We start from the raw sequence: 24,666 nt of genomic DNA on the forward strand, positions 1-24,666 counted from the left end.
CCTCATGAGTATAGCTCACTAGAAATTCAAGTTCCCTTATTGGGAGAGTAGTGAGACCTTTTGCTGGAGTTAACCTGCATGTCACCCTAAAGTGTGTACAGATCTACCCGTAACCCAATAACTCACACAGAAAGTAAAATAAAGAGCATTTTTTTAAAGAAAATAAACAATCAAGATGACAGCAGGGGCATTAGCCCATTAGAGAAGCATTGGACGCCATCTTGGTTGATGGCAGGTATATGCATGCAGTGAGCACAACATTCACTGCAATGGGAGAGGTAGGTGAGGCATGCAGGTGGGTGTCATGGACCTGTGCGGTTGTATGAGGGGGTGCCTGGGAGCTCCCTCTCTGTGATCCACGGTAGGGTCAGGAGCCCCCTGGCAGCAGGGGCCCTTGGCCAGGGCCCAACCTGACTGCCCTTTGATGCTAGCCCTGCAATTAATAGTGAGCAGCATTCTAACTATTATTCATTCATTCTATACTGCAATCTCAACATCAGCTCTGAATGAGACAGTTGCCAAATTGAGGAGACCCTCTGGGCTCAGCTTTTCAACTCCATGGTATTAACCCCTCAGTTTCCCCCTCCACCCGTTAATCAGAGAAAAAGAGAAGCTAGTGGGGAAAAACACTTCCTGTCCATTGGACTAGGATAGGATTGTAAACAAGCAGCAGATCCCATTCTGCTGGAGCCAGTGAGGGGCCCCTCTGCATTCCTGGGCCCTCGGCCAGTGCCCCACCTGGGCCACTGCTGGAGCCGGGCCTGTTATTAAATGACTCTGTGCTATGTTTATGGCCGAGCAGCTGGCGTCTCAGATCAGAGATTATAACTCAAAGGTGTTGTGTGAGCCAGGCAGTTAGAAAAGAGAGGGCCTGGGGAGTATCAAACAATCCTTGGGAAGGAGGAGCCCTTGAACAGAAAAATATGCAGCTTCCACTAAAGGCTGACTCATTCATGCCCCACCCACAGCAGCTATGCCACACTCATAGGCAGATCCCAGTGGTATGTATGCACAGAGAAAGTGCAATGCTTCCAACAGTGTGGGAAATCAATTGTAATTCCACTTATAAGTTAAAATGGAAGAGCAATGATTGGGTTGCGTTAGAAGCCACCCGACCAGAAACAACCAAAGAAGCAAATGACTGTTAGTGTATTTTAAGATAACCATTCATTGAGGTTATTTAAAAAAAAAAATCACATAGTAACTACACAATGATCCAGGCTTAAAACATACCCCCTTTTCTTTTAAGCGAAGGGACTTGCGTCTTTGACATGCATATCTTATATTACATTTTAAAATATCCACTTAGTATATAAAAGTTAGTGAGTTGCCAAAGAAATAAATGCCCCTGGTGAGGCATAACCACATGTGGGCTCAAAAAGAGAGTGGATGACCTTGCCAGATCCTCCCTCTGCACCCAAATTTCATCAAATTCCTTTTGGAAACCCGTTTTTAGAAACTGTTATATTTCCTTCCCTGTTTAATAATTCTGTAGATTTTGTTACATGAAGATTTTGTCTCATAAAAGTTTTCAAGTGCCTTCAGTGGTTTTGAGGGTGAAGAATTTTAATTGTTTGCTGGTCACAGCTCTCACAATTTAGGCATAGTCAATTTATGTATGTACCATATTCGCATCTGTGCTCAAAGCAGTTCACATAAAAAACAGTCAAAATATAGTAGTATCATAACAATGCATAATAGAATGTATAATATCACTACAAAACAACACTAAAAAATTAAACAATTAGATAGTGCTGGAAGAGGAGACCCCCAGGTCAGAGAGCACTCACCAAGCTACTGGGGAACAACAAAGGACAAGTACGAATAGCTCTGTGACTAATGACGCAGCTGGGTCAAAGCCGAAAGGAAGCCCAGAGGCTAATGTGCACAGATGCGAAAGGGGAGTTCGGAGTTGTACGACAATAGGAACATGGAATGTGAGAAGCATGAACCAGGGATAGTTAGAAATTGTCAAGCAAGAAATTGAGCGTATCAACATCACAATACTTGGCGTGAGCGAATTAAAATGGACTGGAATGGGACTGTTCCAATCAGGCAACTACAAAATATTTTATGCAGGAAATGAGAAATTAAGAAGAAATGGGGTTGCTTTAATAGTGAGAAGTGATGTAGCAAGAGCAATTAGGAGCTACAACGCAAGGTCTGAGCGAGTGATATCAATGAGATTAAATGGGAAACCTATCAACATAACCATCATCCAAGTCTATGCTCCACGGCAAACGCAGAAGAAGAGGAATTTGAGAGATTTTACGCAGAAGTACAGGAAGAAATTGATCACACACCAAAACAAGATGTGCTGATAATCATGGGGGATTGGAATGCAAAAGTAGGGAACAGAGAAGAATGAGGAATTGTGGTGAAATGGGGCCTAGGAGACAGAAATGAAACAGGAGAAAGACATTGAATTCTGTGAAGCCAATAATTTGTTACTTGAGAACACATTTTTTGAACAACCAAAAAGACGACTATACACATGGACATCACCAAATGGTCAATATAGGAATCAAATTGATTATATAATTGGTAGCAGAAGATGGAGAAGTTCCATACTTTGTGCAAAAACAAGACCAGGAGCAGACTGCGGTACAGATCATGAACTGGTCATATCGAAAATCAGAGTAAAGCTAAAGAAGAACAACAAAGCAATCATAATGCCAAAATACAATTTAAATAACATCCCAGAAGAATATAAAGATCAAATAAGGAACAGGTTTGAGGCTTTAAACTTAGTTGACAGAGAACCAGAAGAACTATGGAATGAAGTCAGAGACGTTATCAGAGAAGAATGCAAAAAGACAATACCTCTAGTTAAAAAGAGAGAAAGACCTCAATGGATGACTGAAGAAACTCTTCAAATGGTTAAAGAGAGAAGCAAAAGCAAAAGGACATAGGAACACGATCATAACCCTAAATGCAACAATACAGCGACTAGTACGTAGGGACAAAGAGAACTATTACAATAGTTACTGTATAGAAATAGAAGAGGACAACAAAAATGGTAGAACAAGAGCCCTGTTCCAAAAGATTAGAGAAATGAAAGGGAAATTTAAACCAAGAGTAGGGATGTTGAATAATCAACAGGGAAACACACTGACTGACCAAGATGAAATAAAAGGAAGATGGAAGCAATACACTGAAGAACTCTATAAAAGAGATGCCAGGATGACAGATTCATTCATGGAGGAACCATATGATGAAGAACCAGAAATTTTAGAATGTGAGGTCAAAGCTGCTCTTAAGATACTTGGAAGAAACAAATCACTGGGAATAGATGGCATACCAATAGAGTTGCTACAAGCTACTGAGACTGAATCAGTCCACATTTTGACTAAAATCTGTCAAGAAATATGGAAATCAAAACAATGACCCACAGACTGGAAGCATTCCATATACATCCCAATTCCAAAGAAAGGGGATCCCAGGGAATGCAGTAATTATCGAACTATTGCCTTAATATCCCATGCAAGTAAAGTAATGCTCAAGATTCTACAACAAAGGCTCTTGCCATATATGGAGTGAGAAAAGCCAGACGTCCAAGCTTGACTTAGAAAGGGAAGAGGTACCAGAGATCATATCGCAAACATACGTTGGATAATGGAACAGACCAAGGAATTTCAGAAGAAAATCACCCTGTGCGTTATAGATAACAGCAAAGACTTTGACTGTTTAGATCATGAAAAACGATGGAATGCTTTAAAAGAAATGGGGGTGCCACAGCATCTGATTGTCCTGATGCGCAACCTATACTCTGCACAAGAGGCTACTGTAAGGACAGAATATGGAGAAACCGATTGGTTCCCCATCGGAAAGGGTGTGAGACAGGGGTGTATTTTATCACCCTATTTATTTAATCTGTATGCAGAACATATCATACGGAAAGCAGGATTGGACCAAGATGAAGGAGGTGTGAAAACTGGAGGGAGAAATATCAATAATTTAAGATATGCAGACGATACCATACTACTAGCAGACACCAGTAATGATTTGAAACGAATGCTGATGAAAGTTCAAGAGGAAAGCACAAAAGCAGGACTACAGCTGAACGTCAAAAAGACTAAAGTAATGACAACAGAAGATTTATGTAACTTTACAGTTGACAATGAGGACATTGTACTCAATACCTTGGCACAGTCATTAACCAAAATGGAGACAATAGTCAAGAAATCAGAAGAAGGCTAGGACTGGGGAGAGCAGCTGTGAGAGAACTAGAAAAGGTCCTCAAATGTAAAGATGTATAATTGAACACTAAAGTCAGGATCATTCAGACCATGATATTTCCAATCTCTCTATATGGATGTGAAAGTTGGACAGTGAAAAAAGCTGATAAGAGAACAATCAACTCATTTGAAATGTGGTGTTGAAGAAGAGCTTTGTGGATACCATGGACTGCAAAAAAGACAAATAATTGGGTGTTAGAACAAATTAAACCAGAACTGTCACTAGAAGCTAAAATGATGAAACTGAGGTTATCATACTTTGGACACATAATGAGAAGACATGATTCACCAGAAAAGAGAATAATGCTGGGAAAATAGCAGGGAGTAGAAAAAGAGGAAGGCCAAACAAGAGATGGATTGATTCCATAAAGGAAGCTACAGACCTGACCTTACAAGATCTGAACAGGGTAGTTCATGACAGATGCTCTTGGAGGTCACTGATTCATAGGGTCGCCATAAGTCGTAATTGACTTGGAGGCACATAACAACAACAACAAAGATTTAAGCGAGTATAAAGCTCGCCTATAACTCAAGTAAAAATATCCAATTACTTCATATACAAAAGTAGCCCCAAAGTGGATAAAATTAGTACCTAGCAATCCACCACCACCTTTTATGCCTCAATCCAAAAAGCCAGAAAGTCCACTCAGAATTCTTCTGGAAGCAGCTCACTTATGACAGCTCCTTGGGCTGGACGGTGGGTCAAGGCAGGTGGAAACAGCCATCCCTTGATAACAAAGACAGAGTCTCTTGCCTCACAATTTGATAAACCTCTTTATTTTAGCCCCTCAAGTTTTGTAAGCTGTTAAAGCTTTCATTTGTTTCTTTTTTTAGAGTTGTTTTTTATTTGTATCATTTTTTATGAAGGATTTGACAGCTTCCTTGCTGCAAGCTACTTTGAAATTCAACTAAAGGTTATAAATATTTGAGGGGGGAAAACATTCTTCAAAAGAAAGAAAATAGGATCTACCCGAGTTATTTTTGTGCCGGTCTTGTCTTGAAACCCCTGACAAACAGTTTTGCCAGTTAACTGCACTGATAAATTACAAAAGGCAAGTCACAGAATGTAGTTGAAGCTTCTGTACAAGAAAGATTTGTATTACTGTAAGTACATTTACTCTTTTTCCTCATAATACTAGAGGGCATCAAGAGATGCTTGTTGGACAAGAACTTTGCTGGAGGCCTTTTCCAAGTGCCTCTGCTGTCAAAGTTATGCAGCTGGCAACCAAGGAGGGAATTTGCCACATCAGCACTAACCCAGACCTATTTTTTTTTTAAATGACCAGCATGTTATTTGAGATGGTTTTTCTGTGCCAAGCTTCTTTCCAACGTATCTTCAAGTAGCAAAAAGTCCAAAAACGCAACCAAGGATGTGAAATCAGAAGAACTCTGCTTCCCTGTTTGTTTGGGGTAAAACATGGGCATTTTTAATCCCAATACATTAACATTGGTCAGGATTTTTAAAAAAGCACCATAGTGGCAAAAAAGCAATAGATTTCTTGGGATATTTTTTGCCCCAGGCTCTTTTTGCCCTTAAGCCTATATGACTGCTGCCTTGCCCCCACTCCTCTTGCTAAGCAGCAATGACCCACCTGCCAGGAAGGTAGAGTAGTGTCCAGTAGGGCAGAGAGGCGGCATTGCTTACCTGGCTTCTCAAGAGGGAGAGGGGGAGTGGTGGGTGTGTCAGTGAGGTGCAGGTACACTGGCAGAGCCATTCTGATGTTCCTGCCAGTGTACCTGCACCATACCAAGCTCCCTGCTGCCTCACCCCTCCCGCTCTCAGTTACCAGCAGCAATCTCTCTGTTGGGAAGACAAGTAAGCAATGCTGTTCCATCTCGCTCCACCCTTCTGGTAGATTGTAGAGACTTTCTGATAGAATCCCAGGACTGGGAGGAATCCTGAGAGGACACCCAGCTCAACCCCAATCCCACAACAACATTTCTGATAAAGTTCTACTTGTCAGGTAGATTGCTTCTGCTCAGAAGCTGCTCAGTAAAAAAAGAAAAAGAAGCTGCAGCTGCTGCCACCTATCCAATGCAATAAAAACATAAGATGAGCCTGAGGATCTAGTCCAGCATTCTGTTCATGCAGAGGCCAGCTAGATGTCTATGGGAAGCCCTTAAGTAGAATAGCACTCTCTTGCTCGGGCTCCTCAGCAACTCTTCTGATCCTAGAGGTACCTGTCAACTCTAGTAGCCAACGATATTGTATCTAATTCCTGAGAGCTGTTGAAGTTGGTGGCCTTTGCTGCAACGTATGGTAGCGAATCCCATCATTTTCATAGTCTATGATTAGGGATGTGCAAGAATTCTGCCCAGTGAAGATTTGGTACTGAATTTTCCATTAATTAACTTATTCACTATTGTTGCGGATTGAATGTTTATGTCAGGATTTTCTGCGGCTATTTTTGGAAATGGATTTTTTTTAAAAAAAAATCCATGTCTAAAGTATTGATATTAATATCAGCTTTTTATCAATATTTCCTTCAATATATAGATAAATTTACTTCAATTTATCAATATTTCCTATAAAAATATCAATATCAGTATCAATATTTTTTCCAAGGGGAAAAATACCAGATTGATAAAAGCAGCCACTTGTGGACAGAGAACAAACTCAAACTGATATCAGCCTGTTAGATCGACAGAATGCTTTTGAACCGGCACCGGTCAACAGATCCCATCCCTATCTATGATTTTCTTCTCTTTTCTGTCAGTAATATTCAGTGGCGAAACATTTACTGTATTAAGCTGTAGGTGCAGGGGCACAAGCAGCAGTGGCTGTAACTACTCTGTCTGGCTGATTGCCCTTTCTGAGCCCCTGAGTAGGTCAATGCCTGCCTTTCTAATCTATAATCTTGAAAACATGCTTAACTATTCCATACTGAACAGAAATGATTTGCAAATTTTAATATTATGTTAATAGCTGTCTGGTGGCCATTTTGCATTACTATGCATAATATGTTCAGGGGCAGATTTGGTTCCATCCTAGTTACACTATTGGCCAGTTGTATCTGGAAATAATGTTTTCTGATGTGGAAGCTGCTCTAGTCTTCCTATATGTCAGGGGTGGGGAACCTGTGGCTCTCTAGATGTTGGTGGAGACCAACTTCCATAAGTCTGTCAGCATCACCAATGACCAGGGATAGTCCAGCAACACCTGGATGGCCACAGGTTCCCACATCTTCTATATATGTATAGTGCATGGACTTGTTGTGGTGAGGGGAAAGTATTTTACACAATCTCAGAAGCACCATCTTCTTTCCTATTGCTTCATGCATTCTAGAGCAAAGCTCTTGCACTGCAATTATGTTTGGGGTGTGATCCAACTGAGACTAAAATCCTTGTGTCACAGCTTGGTCCTGGTCGTTTGTCCAACATACAGACAAAAATCTTAAATCCTGTTTTTGAATTTTTCAAAATGTATTAGAAGGGCAGAGAGAGGACTTGTGTTATCCCTAGCTGTGAATCTACAAGCTTGGTGCACAATGGGATTTATACTTACTAACAGCTTGGCATCAGGATTGAAGAAAACTATTGCGTGAATGCAGTCAGGTGATTCAGCTTGCTGCAACATCAAAGACACTTAGGGATGTAATCATTGTAAACAGGCAGGCTGCTCATTTAGCAAAAGTGCACCTCATACAAGCATCTGATCTTCAGAAGCTCCATGGCAACAGCTCCACTGAAATTTATAGGACTAAATTCTCGCTTTCTCACTGCCATGTGTGAAATTACTTCTATAGTTGAGGCAGTGACAAAAGTCCAACCACTATCATTATTTTTCCTAATCTTAACAATTTTTGGGCAATCTCTTAAACCAGAAAACTACCTCTTGTTTTGTGTGTGTTTGGGTTATTTCTTTTGGGGGGGGGTTAATCTTTGAATCTGGCTGTCCTGATGGTTAGAATTCTATTAGAAAGATTTTGTGTTCTGTTGCATTTGATGAAGTGGGCTTTAGTTCATGAAAACTAATGCCACGATAAAGACAATTTTCTGTTGTTTCTATGAAGGCAGTAAAAAGGGTGCTACATCTCCTCCCTCCCCCCCATGTTCCTCCTTTTCCCCTTGTCAGAAATGTTTCTTATTACTATTTCATAAGGCATCTATAAAATGATTTCCTAATCATTTAAGAAATGCTTTTCTTCATTTATGAAGAACAGATTGTGGTGATGCACTTCTGCAGCCAGGGGGTCTGTGGCACTCCTCTGTAGAATGTCTTTGCGGTCTGGATACAAAGTGCAAAAGTATAGAGGGGTAGTTCTCCGGAAGGCTATGAGGCAAGGAAGTTCCTTGCCTGCAACTGAGCACAGAAATATGAGAATTTAAGTGCCCCTGGTACTTTGTGCTTAATTTTAAACAGGTGTGTGTGTGTGTGTGTGTGTGTGTGTGTGTGTGTGTGAGAGAGAGAGAGAGAGAGAGAGAGAGAGAGAGATCCATTCTGTTGTTGTAGGATGCACAGGGCTGGCCCAAGACATTTTGCTGTCTGAGTGAGGAGGAAGGACAAGATGGTGTCCCCCTTTCATTTGATTGAAGATTAAGTCAAATATTACCTAAGGCTGGCAGTTGAATATTACTTCAGTGCTGGCAAAGCAGGCCTGTAGCTGGGTGGGGGGAGACAAATGGGGGTGCCACCCCCACAGAGCTGTGCTTTGACCCCTATTGTTTTTTGGGGAAATTGTCTTCTTTTTAATTTGTGACTTGACAGACAATGACAACTTCCAGTTAAAGAATGATGGCTTGTTTTGAGAACAGGAGCAATTTAAGAGTAGGACCCTCTGAAAAATTCAGTGTATAAGTTAGGGTGAGTGCACAACAAAAGCCTCATCTGGAAGAGCCCCCAAATGTCTGTTCACTCAAGATTTTCCCTGACTGCGGATGGATTTTTTATGATCACAATTGCCCTATAATTACTTAAGTGATCCTGAGAAAAACAGCCTGTATTGTAACATGACCCTGGAAGAGTTAAATATTAGAACTTTGTATTATGGGCTACCACCCCTTGAACATTCCTGCGCTCTGCTTTTCATTTTCATTTGTTTTCTCTACCCAGCCAGCAGTAAAAAAGCCTGTTTGTTTGCCTGCAGTAAGAAATAAGATTTTGTTTATTCTGCAGTTATTATAACGAGTAGAGCAGGAGTGGGTGCTTATTGCTAAAGAATAAAGAGATAACTTAAAGTGATCTGGCTACCCTTTACTCTTTTAAAGCACTCACTATACTCACAATCATAGCGGCTATTTTTTGTTGAGTAATTCATGGCAAAGGACAAAAACAGCCCTAGATGAATGGAATTATTGCTGTGTATACTACAGTTAGCTTTCTGATTTTCCCACAGTGTGCAGCTCAGCATGAGGCTTTTCAAGGTTTGTGGACAAAAAAATCAACCCAGCAGCCAGTTAAAAAAAATAAATCCAATTGCTTTCCACAATTAGTTTTCAATTGCTTAGTTAGTCCTTTATATAGCAGCCAGTTAAAAACCTTTCCCTTGAAATAGGAAGGTAAATCTAAAGATCAGGAACAAGACTAGAAGGAGGGACTCTCAAGGAGGAGTTAACAAACATACCCTAAAGTATTGGTTTTCTCTCTGCCTTTCTATAAATTTGTATTATTATTTATTTATTTATCTATTTATACCCTACCTTATGGCCAAAAAAGAAAAACACGAAAACAGGAATACATCCATAAAACAATACAATTTACAAAATTAAATAACAAATAACATTATTAAAAAAACAGTGATGACAAAACTTCCAATGAAAATACAGTGTGGTGCAGGCGCCTGGAGCGGCAGAAAAATCTCAGGCTACCCCCAACAAAGCTGTGGGTTGGTTCTCTCTCTTTCCTTCTATACTTGCAAGTCCGACACCTTCAACTGAACTTCTAATCAGTTTCTCTGATGGCAAAATACGAGTAAGCTTTCCCCAGCACCAGCCGGTCGTGCAGAAGCAGGGTGGGTCATGGCCTGGATGTCGTTCCCCATCCCGCCGCCGTAGTTGTAAGTGACGGTGGCGGCCCCCTGCTTGGCGGCCACATTGATCTTCTCAGAGAAGGTGCAGCAGCTGCCCCGCTGGATGAGGGTGAGCCATGATGGCGGCAGCGGCCGGGACGGTGAAATTGGTGAGGGGGTTTCAGGTGTTGACAGCGATGAGCCCCCCGCAGCACCAGCACACCGGCCTCCCACCGCAGGGGCGAGTCCTGCCTGTAGACGCCATTCTCGCCAGCACTCCAGCCGCTCTGGTTGCTGCCGGGCAACTGAAGGCGGTGGCGGCTCCATGGTTTATTCCCTTTGCAGGCGTGTAGCTCCTCTTCTTGGGTGGCAGTGCTTGCCCAAAGCAGCAATAACAGAAAGCAAGAGAAGCGGCAGGCATCTCCGCCCGAGCTCAGCAGCGCCAAGGCACCACCAGCACCCAGCTTTACTTTATGTTCGTTTTTCAGGTGGAATCTAAAACTGAGATACGTAATGCAGCATCAAAGCCAAGCTCAGAAGCTCACTTTCATTACCAAAGTATTTCAGTTCATAAAGAATCAGAATACAGGGACAGACTACAGGTGAAAGAGAACTATAGCTATAGGCAAAGGCAAGCTTTTGAGTGTGGTATTCCTGGAGACCTTTCAAAAAAGGGTGAAACAATTCACCAAATTAGGCTTCACTCATGTAAGTTAAAACATTCTCTAGGTAAAGGAGGAGTGAGGGGGCAGGTCATGGACTTTCCCTTCCCCTGGCTGGCCCACATGTCTTCTCCACCAGTGTGTGTGTGTGTGTGTGTGTAGATTGGCTGGTGCTGTGTCTCTCCCTCTCCCCCAAATGCCCCACCTAGAAATGTGGCTGTTCTACCTATCAAGGAAGGCTAGCTACAGGGCTGTCGCAATGGGACAGCACCTGAGGGCAGAAAGCTACCATATTTATTTATTTATTTATTTATATGAAAATAAGTTTCATTAAAAAATCAAAGCCGTTTACAACAATTATATATACATAACAAAAACCACATAAAATTAAAATTACAGATCACCAACTAACTATTACAGAAAATATTTTCCTTAATTGTCTGCCTAAGCCTGATGTCATAGAAAAGTTTTCAGCAGAGATTTAAAGGTTAACATTGAAGATACCTGCTGAATCTCTGATGGAAGAGGTGCCTGGGCTCCCACTGGGAGGACGGGTGGGATATAAATCTAATAAGTACGTAATAATAAATAATAAGAACATTTCACAGGATTAGCCGATGACACTATAGGCTCAGTTTCATGTTGATGTCAAATGAGCCAAACCAGCTTGGTGGACAACCAGTGACATTCCTACAGATGATCTCAGTGATCGAGCTGGGATATAAGCATTCAGGACTTTGTAAATTAATACAAGGACCTTGAACTTGTCTCAGTAGTAGATGGGCAGCCAGTATAGATGTTTTAACAATGGTGTCACATATTGTTGGCTTTATCCCTCCATCAGCAATCTGGCCACTGCATTCTGCACCAGCTGGAGCTTCTGCACCAGGCCCAAGGGCAGCCTCACATAGAGCGCATTGCAGTAATCCACCCTCGAGGTTATCAACATATGGACTATATGGTCAGGCTATCCTTGCCCAGGAATGGCTGTAGCTGGCAAACCACACAAAGCTGGTAAAAGACACTCCTACCTTAGGGGCTACATCTTTATGCCATTCCTGCCCCCTCCAAAGCATTTTTTGTCTGAGGTGACCACCTTATTCTACCTAATGGTATGACCATCCCTGATGATGCTGAAAAACTCTCCAGTTAAAAGTATCTCCATATAATATTTTTCATCCACCAGGCAGCACATCCTTTTGGTGCAATTGTAAGAACCAATTCCTGTCTTACTACTACCTGCCATTTTATGCAGTCTGTCTCCCTTGAGTGACCATTATGAGCCCCCACCATCACTCTGCTCATTTGCTTTGTAAATCCTTGCTATGAACTGTTTTCACAAAGGACCAACTGATCAATTACCTTCTCCCCTTGGGAAAGTCCATGTCTGAGAAAGTCCTTTCTGAGAACAAATTATCACATGTAAGATTCTGAGCAAGGGAGTACATGGGTACCAAATCCTGGCAAATGCCAATCCTTGCCAGATGCATGGCACATCAGAAAGCCTTGATTCTCACTCTTCATGAATGAGACGAATGTTATATCCTCTTACTACTCTTTCCTGGAGTTGGAACAAATATTGTTCACTACCCTGGATACTGGGCTGACACAGATGTTGCAGATTTAGTTTCTGCAGCCTTGTGAGCACAGATTACACACCCCAATTCCTGGGGATTTTGGCATTGTCTGTATCCCTTTTCATTAGCCCTAGTGCATTCCTACTGGAGCATTGCCGCTTGCTTCTGCTTCCTGCCAGCTGATACTTCTAAGGATGTTACTAACCTCGGGCACAATATACATAGAGTACTGCTCACTCAACCATCATCTCAACATTCCAGCTTTATGTATGGGAGTGTATGATGTATCTATGGTAGACACCCATTTAAGGTTTTAATGGGTTTGGGACAGACAATAGTCATTTCCAAGAATAATATAGGACTTGAAACCCTAATACCTTGCAGAACATCTCTTCCAACATGAGCTGTCCCAGACCCTGAGGTAATAATTAGCAGCTCTCCTTTGAGTGCCCCCTTTGAGAGATATAGAGAGAGCCTTTTCAGCTGTGGCCATTATGGAAAACTCTCATCAGTGAGGTTCAACTGGTGCTGGCACTGACATCTTTTCAGCGCTGGGTATCATAGAATCATAGAATAGTAGAGTTGGAAGGGGCCTATAAGGCCATCGAGTCCAATCTCCTGCTCAGTGCAGGAATCCAACTTAAAGCATTCCTGACAGATGGCTGTCCAGCTGCCTCTTGAATGCCTCAAGTGTTGGAGAGCCCACCACCTCCATAGGTAATTGGTTCCATTGTCGTACTGCTCTAACAGTTAGGATGTTTTTCCTGGTGTTCAGCTGAAATCTGGCTTCCTATATCTTGTGCCCATTATTTCATGTCCTCCACTCTAGGATAGTGCTGGTAATGTTTTTTTTAATGTTCTGAAGGAAGATTATTGCCCACGATGTGCACACTCATCTCTTTGGTCTCATTGTCACCTATAGTCAAAGGTGTGTTGGAAATCTCAAAGCATTACATACACCTGAAAAAGCTGCTTATTTAGTTGTAAGACAGAAGTGGTTTGTATGTACATGCAATTGGCAGTGATGTCTCTTTCATGCTACCTGCAGCTCTACAAATATGTTTGTCCCCAAGCCTTTCTGGGAAGTCAGTAAGGGAAACTGGTTTATTATCTTGCATGGACAAAAGAGGTATGAACTGTTGTAAAGAATACTTTTTTCAGTCACATCACAGCAGGCAGTTTGTACTAAAACCTCCTTAATAAAATTGGACACCAAATCTTGTTGTGTTAAAATTTCCTCTTAACCTCTCTCCAATCAGCTGGGAGCTTTCAGTTTAGAAAATGATGCCCTTCCTCCATGCAGTTCATCTGCATAAACAGGGAACACTAAATCCTTGATTTTGCCACAGCAATACGTGTTTTGAGCTGAAATGAAATTCTGATAAAACATCTGGTTGGGGTTTGCTTATCAAAATTATGTTGTTTTTCTCCTAGAAGTAAGTGGCACTTCAGTGCTAGGCTGATTGAGCTTTGGAGTTGTGTAAAGTTTGGGAAAAGGGGACTTCCATTAACCACCAGGTCCAGTAAGATGCCAGTGTGGCTGGTCAAGGGTTTCCAATAGCTCCTTTGACTCTGCTTCTTAACTACACTGGTACCCTCTTGGACTTGTTGGCATCTTTGCTGTGGTATGCATTCTAGCTGAGCTTCAATTATTATAATTTTGAATAAACCCATGCTTTCTGGAGAGATTTATCATCTTGACTTTCCCTTTCAACTTCCTTTTTATTAGTCCGATATATTTATTTTTAGAAGTTTTATCTTTTGAAGTCAGCTGGGGCTGTGTTGGACTTCTTTGGCACTTGTCCGCTTACATATATGTTGACTTTGATAACATTGTCTTGATCTAAAAAAAGAGAGAGAGAAGTAACTTGTCCCTAAGATCAGTTTCTATAGCAGAGGACTGGAAAGCAGTCAATGTAACACCAATTTTCAAAAAAGGATCCAGGGAGGATCCTGGAAATTAGAGGCCAGTTAGCTTAACACCTGTTCCAGGTAAATTGGTGGAAAGCATGTTTAAAAAATACAATGATCAAGCATGTAGAAGAACAAATCTTGCTGAAGAAGGATCAGCATAGCTTCTGCAAATGTAAGTCTTTGGGTACTTCCACACAGCACTTTATTACAGGCTCAGTGCTGCTCATACACATACATTTTATGCAATGTCCACACATTATCCTTATTAAAAAACTGGCCCATTCTACACACACATACACACACACTTTTTTTTTACTTAGGTATTCTGCAGAATTGGGGAAATAATATGGTATGGCATTTTGATGAGAACAGTGTTGTGTGGATGCTGTAAAAACTTTGCATGCATAAGCAACACCTTTTAGAGTTATTTGAGAGTGTTAGTAAGCATGTGGATAGGGGTGATCTGGTAGACATTGTATACTTGCATTTTCAAAATTCTTTTGAAAAAGACAGTGATCAAAAGTACCTGAGGAAACTTAAAAATAATGAAATAAAACCACAAAAGGACCTTTTACAGGTGGATAACTGGTTAAAGAACAGGGAGCAGAGAGTAGAAATAAATGGACAGTTCTCAGAATGGAGTGTTGAGTGAGTGGGGTTCTTCAAGGATCTGTATTGTAGCCAGTGCTTTTTAACTTCTTCATAGGGATGAGTAGCGAGCTGAAAGGGAGCCAAAAAGGACAACTCCCATGAGGAAAAGTTACAGTGTATGGGGTTTTTCTTCAGAAAGAAAAAAAAGAGTAAAAAGAGACATGTTAGATGTTTATAGAATTATACATGGTGTGGAGAAAGTGGACAGAATTTTTTCTCCTTCTCTCATAATACAAGCTACCCAGAGTTATCCACTGAAGTTGAATGGTGGGAGATTCAGGACAGACAAAAGGAAGAACTTCTTCACACAGATGGTCACCAACTTAGATGACTTTAAAAGGGAATTAGACAAATTAATGGAGGATACAATTATTAATGGCAGATTAATTATCTGTGGGATGCTGGATTAGATGCTGGACTTTGGTCTGATCCAGCAGGACTCTTCTTACATTCTTATGCTATCACAAGCCCTACACAATACACTTTCTTCAGATTAATCTGGTGTAACTACAACCCTTGCTTTCATACTTACAGTTAATAATGCAAATTAAATACCCACTCTACAGATCATCACAAAATCCACAAATTACACTACTCTTTAATCACCCTTTTGGTGATGGAATTACTGTGATTTTGTATCATGTAGCAGAAACTAAATCTGTACTTACTACTTTGAATGTGAACCTCCTAGGTTGCATCTAATTTGTGTTTCATTTTTGAGTCACTTAAGGTGATTAGAGTACGCTGGACAGTGGCTCTCAAAGCAGAACAACTCTGGCTTTCTGTACACTTGGGTATTTTCGCTGCTTTGGGCCTGGCACTTTTACAAAATGAATTTCCTCTGACATGCCCTTGCAGGTACATTAGAGTTGATTAATCTTCCATAAATCACTGGCCTTGGGCTGAATAAAGGTGGTGGTTGTTTGCTGATTGCTTTGCTCTGCCCCCTAAACACCCCCGACTGCTTTCCCTATGAGATCATTCTCAGACTCAGCAGGAAAAACTAGAGCTCCCTTTGTATAAGCAGTGTCAATGAAAAAGGCAGAGTAATTGCTCTTGTCACCCTATTATTGCTGCATTAGATTTGCCAGCCCATTGCATTGTGGGAATTTAATTTTCTCAGAAAACGATATAGCATCATCACACAAATGTAATTGTGAACCTGTCTCTGAACAGGACTGGCAAATGGAAGAAAGATATTTTTTGCTGCCCTTTCATGACAGTCAAAATCAGCTGTCTGAGGCAGTTGCCTCACTCTGCCAAATGGTAGGTCCGGCCCTGATAGTGGTGGGACTTTTTTGAGTGCACTCAATTCAAGCTGTGCACAAAACGTGAAGTATTCTAATTACCACGTATAAGTGCACAGAATATTGCAGTGAGGAGTGTGTGTCTTTGATATTTTCTCTTGTACATTTTTATAAATCAGCAACACACTCCTTGCTGTAGGAAAAAACAGAAGTACTGCATTTGACTTCTAGTTGGTTTTTAATGCAAAGATTTCAGTTGCTCTGATTTTTTGGGTCTCAAGTTCTTACAGCACTTTGCCTATTTAAACAATCCTGTACTGTAGGCCACTCATACTATTCCAATGTTACAGATTGCAACTAGATTTAGGCCACTGAGTTCATGGCTCAGCTGAGATTCAGACTGGGGGCCTCGAGTTGAAAGCTAGCACTTGGCTAACTACAAAAACCTATGAACTTTAGGGTCAAATATAGGGAAACACATGAGAGTATTTTCACATTAGACATACAATTAGTTATTTATTTTATTTTATTTTATTAAGCTTATATACCACCCGACTAGCAACAGCTCTCTGGGCGGTGAACATTAAAAATACAATAAAAATAACAATACAGTATATCACAATACAAAACTGTACAAAAAACTGTACAGTCTAAAATCAAAATATAATAATTTAGAATTAACAGGAATTAAAATGCCTCAGAGGAGAGAAAGGTTTTAACCTGGCGCCGAAAAGATGATAGTGTCGGCGCCAGGCGCACCTCCTCAGGGAGACCATTCCATAGTTTGGGGGCCACCACTGAGAAGGCCCTAGATCTTGTCACCACTCTACGGGCTTCCCTATGAGTCGGAACCCGGAGGAGGGCCTTCATAGTAGACCGTAGTGTACGGGCCGGTTCATATCGGGAGAGGCGTTCCGACAGATATCGTGGTCCCGCGCCGTATAAGGCTTTATAGGTAAGTACCAACACTGAATCTGGCCCGGAAGCATATTGGAAGCCAGTGCAAACGGGCTAGCACAGGTGTTATATGCTCAGACCGCTTAGTTCTTGTTAGCAGTCTGGCCGCCGCACTTTGCACTAGCTGTAGCTTCTGAATCGTCTTCAAAGTTAGCCCTACGTAAAGCGCATTGCAGTAGTCCAGACGCGAGGTTACCATAGCATGTACCACTGATGTGAGGTCCTCCTTACTCAGATAGGGACGTAGCTGGGCTACCAACCGAAGTTGGTAGAACGCATTCCGAGCCACCGAGGCTACATGAGCCTCAAGTGTGAGGGAAGAGTCTAAGATGACTCCCAGACTACGCACCTGTTCCTTTAGGGGCAGTGTAACCCCATCCAGGACAGGGTATATATCCACCATCCGATCAGAGAAACCATCCACCAACAGCATCTCAGTCTTGTCAGGATTGAGTCTCAGTTTGTTAGTTCTCATCCAGTCCATTGTCGCAGCCAGGCAACGGTTCAGCACGTCGACTGCCTCACCTGAAGAAGATGTAAAGGAGAAGTAGAGCTGCGTGTCATCAGCATACTGATGACAACGCACTCCAAAACTCCTGATGACCGCTCCCAGCGGCTTCATATAAATGTTAAAAAGCATGGGAGACAGAACCGAACCCTGCGGGACCCCACATTAGAGAACCCACGGTGTCGAGCGATGTTTCCCAAGCACTATCTTCTGGAGACGACCCGCTAAGTAGGAGCGGAACCACTGCCAAGCAGTGCCTCCAACTCCCAACTCCGCAAGCCTCTCCAGAAGGATACCATGGTCGATGGTATCAAAAGCCGCTGAGAGGTCAAGGAGAATCAACAGAGTTACACTCCCTCTGTCTCTCTCCCGACATAGGTCATCAAACAGGGCGACCAAGGCAGTCTCAGTGCCAAAACCAGGCCTGAACCCCGATTGAAATGGATCTAGATAATCGGTTTCATCCAATAGCGCCTGGAGCTGGTCAGCAACCACACGTTCCAGGATCTTGCCCAGGAACGGAACATTGGCTACTGGTCTGTAGCTGCTGAAATCCTCTGGGTCCAAGGAAGGTTTTTTCAGGAGTGGTCTCACTGCCGCCTCTTTCAGACAGCCAGGGACCACTCCCTCTCGTAAAGAGGCATTAATCACTTCCTTGGCCCAGCCAACTGTTCCTTCCTTGCTAGTTTTAATTAGCCAAGAGGGGCAAGGATCCAGTACCGAAGTGGTCGCACGAACCTGTCCAAGCACCTTGTCCACGTCCTCGAACTGAACCAACTGAAACTCATCCAACAAAACATGACAAGACTGTGCTCCGGACACCTCAGTAGGATTAACTGCTATTAAATAGGAGTCTAAGTCCCGGCGAATGCATGAGATCTTATGCTGGAAGTGTTCAGCAAATTTATTACATCGAGCTACCGATGTATCTGCCGTATCTTGTAGGCCTGGATGGAGTAGGCCACAAACCACTTTAAAAAGCTCCCGTGGGCGTGAGAGAGATGACTGAATAGTGGCGGCGAAATGTTGTTTTTTTGCCGCCCTCACCGCTCCTACATAGAGCTTAGTAGAAGCACGAACCAGCTCATAATTGCATTCGTCGGGAGTTCGTCTCCATCTCCGCTCAAGCCGCCTCCTGTCTTGTTTTATCGCTCTCAGCTCCGGAGTATACCAAGGAGCTGTATGAGCTCTACATAGGAGAGGGCGCGCAGGAGCGATCGTGTCAGCAGCCCGGGTCATCTCTGTATTCCACAGATCAGCCAGGGCTTCGACAGGAGCGCCAGTCTTATCAGCCGGAAAAACCCCCAGAGCCTTTTGAAAACCTTCAGAATTCATTAGTCTCCGGGGGCGGACCAATTTAATAGGTCCCCCACCCTTGCAGAGGGAAAAGGCTACTGAAAGTCTAAACTTCAGCAAGCAATGATCTGTCCATGACAACGGGAGAGATGTAAAACTCCCCACATCCAGATCACTATCCCCATGTCCGGTAGCAAAGACCAGGTCAAGAGTATGCCCTGATGTATGTGTTGGGCCACTAACATATTGAGACAGCCCCATGGTTGTCATGGCGGCCATGAAGTCCTGAGCTGCCCCAGACAAAGTAGCCTCAGCATGAATGTTGAGATCTCCCAGTACTAATCGTCTGGGGGATCTCAACAGTACCTCCGAGACCACTTCCGTCAGCTCAGTTAGGGAAGCCATTGGGCAGCAAGGTGGGCGGTACACCAAAAGGATTCCCAGTCTGTCCCTCTGGCCCAGCACAAGGTGCAAACACTCCAGACCAGTGATTGCATGGACATGGTGCTTGGTGAGTGAAATGGAACTCTTATAGACCACAGCAACCCCACCTCCCCGACCCTCAGATCTACCATGATGCTGAACCAGATACCCCGGTGGGCAGAGCTGGGAGAGACTAACTCCTCCCTGTTCGCCCACCCAGGTCTCGGTTATACATGCCAGATCGACCACCTCGTCCATAATCAAATCATGGACGAGGGAGGTTTTATTATGTACCAATCTGGCATTAAAGAGCAGCAACTGGAGATCTGAGAGTTGGCTGATAGGACAACCAACAACCCTGCGGGTATGAGAAGGACCAGAACGCGGCACAGCCACTACATGTCTGGGCCGCGTTCTCCTTACCTGGCACGTCCCTCTCATATCACCATACCTCCCTCTACCCGTCACTACAGCAATTGGGCCCCCCTCAGGTCTCCCCTCTTGATGATAAAATCTCTTCCCGAGGCACATGATAAACTATAAATACAAAAAACTCATATACATAAAAATACACATTCACTCACAACATACACTCATATAACACCCATTCATCCACTTCAAACCCACACAGAAGACACAGTCCCATATTCTGTGCGCCCAAACACCAGCTCTAAGACCGTTCTTCTTCCCACGTAAAACACCACCTGGGGCCTGGTCCTGCAAGGTGCCCACGTGCAGAGCAGGAGCCCAAGAAGGAGAGAGCAGAGACACCAGCCAAGCAGCAGCAGCAAAGCAGGCAGATGGCTCTCCCTCCCTGGGCGGTGATGGTCCTCTTCCCTTGCAGGCACTGGATCTCCCAAGCCCCCTCAGCCAGCCGGCTTATATATCCCCTCCAAAGAAGGGACAGGTGGAACAGTATCAGGCACAGCTGGCTGAGTACCTGGAGCCTGGTCCTGCAAGGTGCCCATGTGCAGAGCAGGAGCCCAAGAAGGAGAGAGCAGAGATGTTGGCCAAGCAGCAGCAGCAGCAGCAAAGCAGGCAGATGGCTCTCCCTCCCTGGGCGGTGATAGTCCTCTTCCCTTGCAGGCACTGGATCTGTGGCTTTGATTCTCTCTGATACTGTTGGTAGAATGTGTGGTGGATGTTACAGTGGGTCAGAATGTGCAAGATACATCAAATTTCCATTTGAGTCATCAAGGTATGGATTTCCCTTACCGGACCTCCTCTAAGACCAATCAAGGGGGAGGTCTGTTAAAGTGAATCCCTGCCCTGATTACTAGGAAAAAGGTGGGGAGGGAGAGTTTTGACAAGAGAATTATGGGCATTTTCACACGTAAGTCTTTAACTGGTTTGTACAGCTGCACAATGTGATAATGTGATACCATTGTTTTTCATCCATCCATTTGTTTATTGCTTCATTTTGAAAAATGCAATCTTAAATTTAATTTTTATTTAATTATGTTGTATATACTTCAAGAAATCTCAAAGTGGTTTACATCTCAACAAAAAACAATGTATATTATATACAAATACAAATTCCACATTTAATAAGTTGCTGCTGCTGCTAATCACCAGTTGGCCAATAAAGATGGTTCTGTGGCAGGGAATTGTGGGGGAAACATCTTGCCTGAATTAGGGCCTCCAGGCTGTGAGACTGTCTGTTCTCACATCTGAATCCACTTAATTTGGCAGTTAGTAAGAACACCTGCTTATCAACCTGAGACTGGTACATCAAGGCCACAGGCCTGGAAAGTTTGGAGAAAGACTGCACAAACGTTAGGAGCAAAAGCTCTGGAAAATTTTATCATCAGAAAGCCCTCTGATTAGCTAATTAATTTCTGGCTATTGCTAGGCTTTTTCCCAACAGAAATAGAGCTTAGATTTTGGGTCTTCCCCCCCCAATGTTCCTTGGTGTTCTTACCTGATGTTGGGGTTCTATCTTCCTATTGCTGTCCAGGCCTACATCTCTGAGGGAGATGTGGAACTATGAAGTTACTCTGCCTGTCTTCCTATAATGTACGAGTATAGAATAGGCTAGACAGATTTGTTATTTTTATCCTGTGAGTGAACTCTCTGTTTTTGTATTTTAACTAACCTTCTGGGTGTTTGGTTTAAGGAACTATTTTGCTGCTACATTTGTTGCACTTATAATTTTATTTTAATAAAAACTACCTCTTATTTACCAGTGTGTGTTCATTGCAGGAGAATTTTGGCTCTGAATCTAGCACCTTGGCTATTTAGCCACAGACTAATGTATAACTGGGTATTTTGCCTTAAGGCTCCAAGACAAAGAGTGCAGTTTTGGCTCTTGTCTTTTGGAATCCTTGACAAGTCTATTTCTGGCACTTTGAGTTTCCCTGTGGGTGACCAGGTTTAAGGGGTGGTGGGCAGTGTACCTACTTACAGAGTTAGTGTTAGTTTAACTCAGCCCTGGTAAGGGAGACATGGGTTGCGCCTGGCAAGGATCAACTGCCCTGGGTTTGGGAGTTGACTCCCCCCATCAAGTACTTTATAATCATCTCCACAATTTTAAGCAACATAATTAAGTAATACATCTCTAAAGAATGTTCATAAGTAAAATAAAAACAAAGGAGAATCATATACAGAACAAACATACATCAAAATATGAGTGCAATATAATTATAATATATATATTTAAAATTTCACATGAATATTACAAAAAAGCATCCTCACATGTAATAATACAAATCAGGAGTTCAAGAACCATACTGATATACCCGCTCATTCAACAATTACTTTTATCTAAATAATACAGACTTTCCATTCAGAAATTCCACTCTCCTTGTACCCATCATATCACGGTGTCTGTTCAGTTCTCACTTCAGCCAAACACTCAACCATTCAACAACAAATAAACATGTACAAATCCAAGAGATGAAAAGCTAACAATCCAATAATTTTCTCCCCATGTCTCCACTGGGGCAAACACCCTGTCCCTATCTCTCCGCTAAGGATATTTAACCATTCCCCACCAATAGACTCTTTTTGCAATGAAATTAGAGCTGAATTCTCCCTTGGAGACTTTTTCATTGTTGTTTGTCTTGTTAGAACACAGGGAGATACTTCAAACTAGGTTAGATTGATTGTCTATCTGTCTCAGTATTGTCTGCTCTGATTGACAACGAGTCTCCAGGGTCCCAAGTAGACAAGGGTCTTTTCAATTGCTTGCAGCAGCCTGTGCTTTTTAACTTCATTTAGGAACTTCTGCATGCAAAGCATATGCACGCTACCACTGCACTTTGGCCCCTCCTCACACATTGAGAACTGAAGTGAGATGCAACCTGACTCTTAAGTTGCCTCTTAAGACCTGAATACATATTTTGTTTCTTATTTCCACAGCTACAAGAGTGTGGTGACACCCAAGCGTGCTGGGATGGCTATTGCTTGCTGCTGGCTGGTCTCCTTGCTCGTCGGGCTGACCCCTATGTTTGGCTGGAACAACTTGAACAAAATGGAGAAGGCCCAGGAGGTGAACTCCAGCCAGGCAGAGTTCACTGTCAGTTGCCAGTTTGAGAATGTTATCAGCATGGAATACATGGTCTACTTTAACTTCTTTGTATGGGTATTGCCTCCATTGCTCATCATGCTCATCATCTACCTGGAGGTGTTCAAGATCATCCGCAGGCAGCTTAACAAAAAGGTTGCATCCTGCTCAACGGACCCAGAGAGGTATTATGGGAAGGAGCTGCATATCGCCAAATCTCTTGCCCTGGTCCTCTTCCTGTTTGCTGTGAGCTGGCTGCCTCTGCACACACGTAACTGTATCAGCTTTTTCTGCCCTTCATGCAAGACCCCCAGTATCCTCACCTACATTGCTATTTTTCTTACACATGGGAACTCTGCCATGAACCCTATCGTATATGCATTTAGGATTAAAAAATTCAGGACCACATTCCTGCAAATCTGGAACCACTATTTTTACTGCAAAGTGGACAAGAACATGAACAACATTGACAACACTGACATTGCCATCTAGCAGTCATCTGGGATCGGGCTGGCCCGCAGCCTTTAAGCCACATGGGATGCTCTATAAACATCCCTTTCATTGTCCAAATGGCCAAGTTGGCTTTATCTCCATTGTACACAATGCCTGCTCCTGGGCAGAGCTGGCAAAGCCCAGAGCCAGTCAAGGGCATTATTTATTACTACAAGCAATGTTCATTGTACCATTTGGTATTCTAGGAGCTGTTCTTTATTCTTTTCTTTTTTTTAAAAAAAAGGTGACATATTTATGCATTTAAAGGAGAATTATACCAGCAGGTAACTGTGACTTATCTTTCATTCCAATAAAGAGGAAATAAATCTTTTGTGTTTTTATTGATGGGCATTTGTTTTTCAGCTCTTACTATAGAGATTATTAAATAAATAAATAAATAATTGCACTTATGAGTTGCCTATACAAAAAATTCCTCCAGACAGTGTACACAGCTCAAAACAAATACTGTAAACAACATACACTCGAGCAGATAAAGGGTTGTATCTAACAGTGCCACTCAGCCGATGGTAAGGTTTTTATTAGTGGAATAGTGATTGTCCCTCCTGCCCTGCAGCCCCCATCTCCTGGGGGTTTGACATAAATAATGCTTTAACCAGACCCTGTCAGGAGTCCTTATCTAGACAAAGAAGCTGCTGTACTATTTCCTTTGTTTTTATTTTTTTGCCACGATCATAGCGTTGAATCTGTGTTCTTTAAGCCCTGCTGAAATTAATGGAAATTAATTAGCATTACGGCTAGGTAGCAAAGTAACCTCTACACTTGTCACAGGGGATTGTTTTTATGTCCTGACAACAATTTCATTTAGCAATTTTAGCAGTGCAGCTGCCTAATGTAGCCTAGTTCTGCGGACCTACAGGCTAATGTAGCTTATTCCTACAAAATGAAAGAATATAATAGCAATGCAAGCTGGCTTGTGTGTATTGAATTGCTCCTTGCTGGAAATAAATGCCCGTCCTCAGAGCATGGATTCAATCTTGTCATTTTAGGTAGGATCTGAGATCAGGCTCCTGTCAGAAGCACCTCCCTTCTCTTTCTCTGCATATACATGCCCTGCTGTGCCCCAGAGGCAGAAAAGGAATTCAGGAAACCAATCAGATAAATAGGTTACCTAGTAAATAAAAGGAACACAGATACACCAGTCTCCTGAACCCGCTACTTAAGTTGATAGCTTGAAGAGTCTCCAGGAACATCAGTGCAGTTTGCAGGTGTAGGCCATCCTGAGAATGA

General features: G+C 42.6%; 1 protein-coding gene across 3 annotated transcripts in view; it reads left to right on the forward strand.

Annotated features, from left to right (window-relative positions):
* Nucleotides 1-23,744, forward strand: part of ADORA1 (adenosine A1 receptor) — a 93,575-nt gene extending 69,831 nt beyond the window's left edge. For all 3 annotated transcript variants that reach the window (XM_061631813.1, XM_061631812.1, XM_061631814.1), the window contains one exon: nt 22,782-23,744. In XM_061631813.1, the coding sequence (XP_061487797.1) occupies nt 22,782-23,418 (637 nt within the window). In that variant the 3' untranslated portion in view covers nt 23,419-23,744. The remainder of the gene's footprint in view (nt 1-22,781) is intronic.
* Nucleotides 23,745-24,666: the final 922 nt, after the last annotated feature.

The sequence above is a fragment of the Rhineura floridana genome, chromosome 6 (assembly GCF_030035675.1).
Source record: "Rhineura floridana isolate rRhiFlo1 chromosome 6, rRhiFlo1.hap2, whole genome shotgun sequence".
Classification (NCBI taxonomy): domain Eukaryota; kingdom Metazoa; phylum Chordata; class Lepidosauria; order Squamata; family Rhineuridae; genus Rhineura; species Rhineura floridana.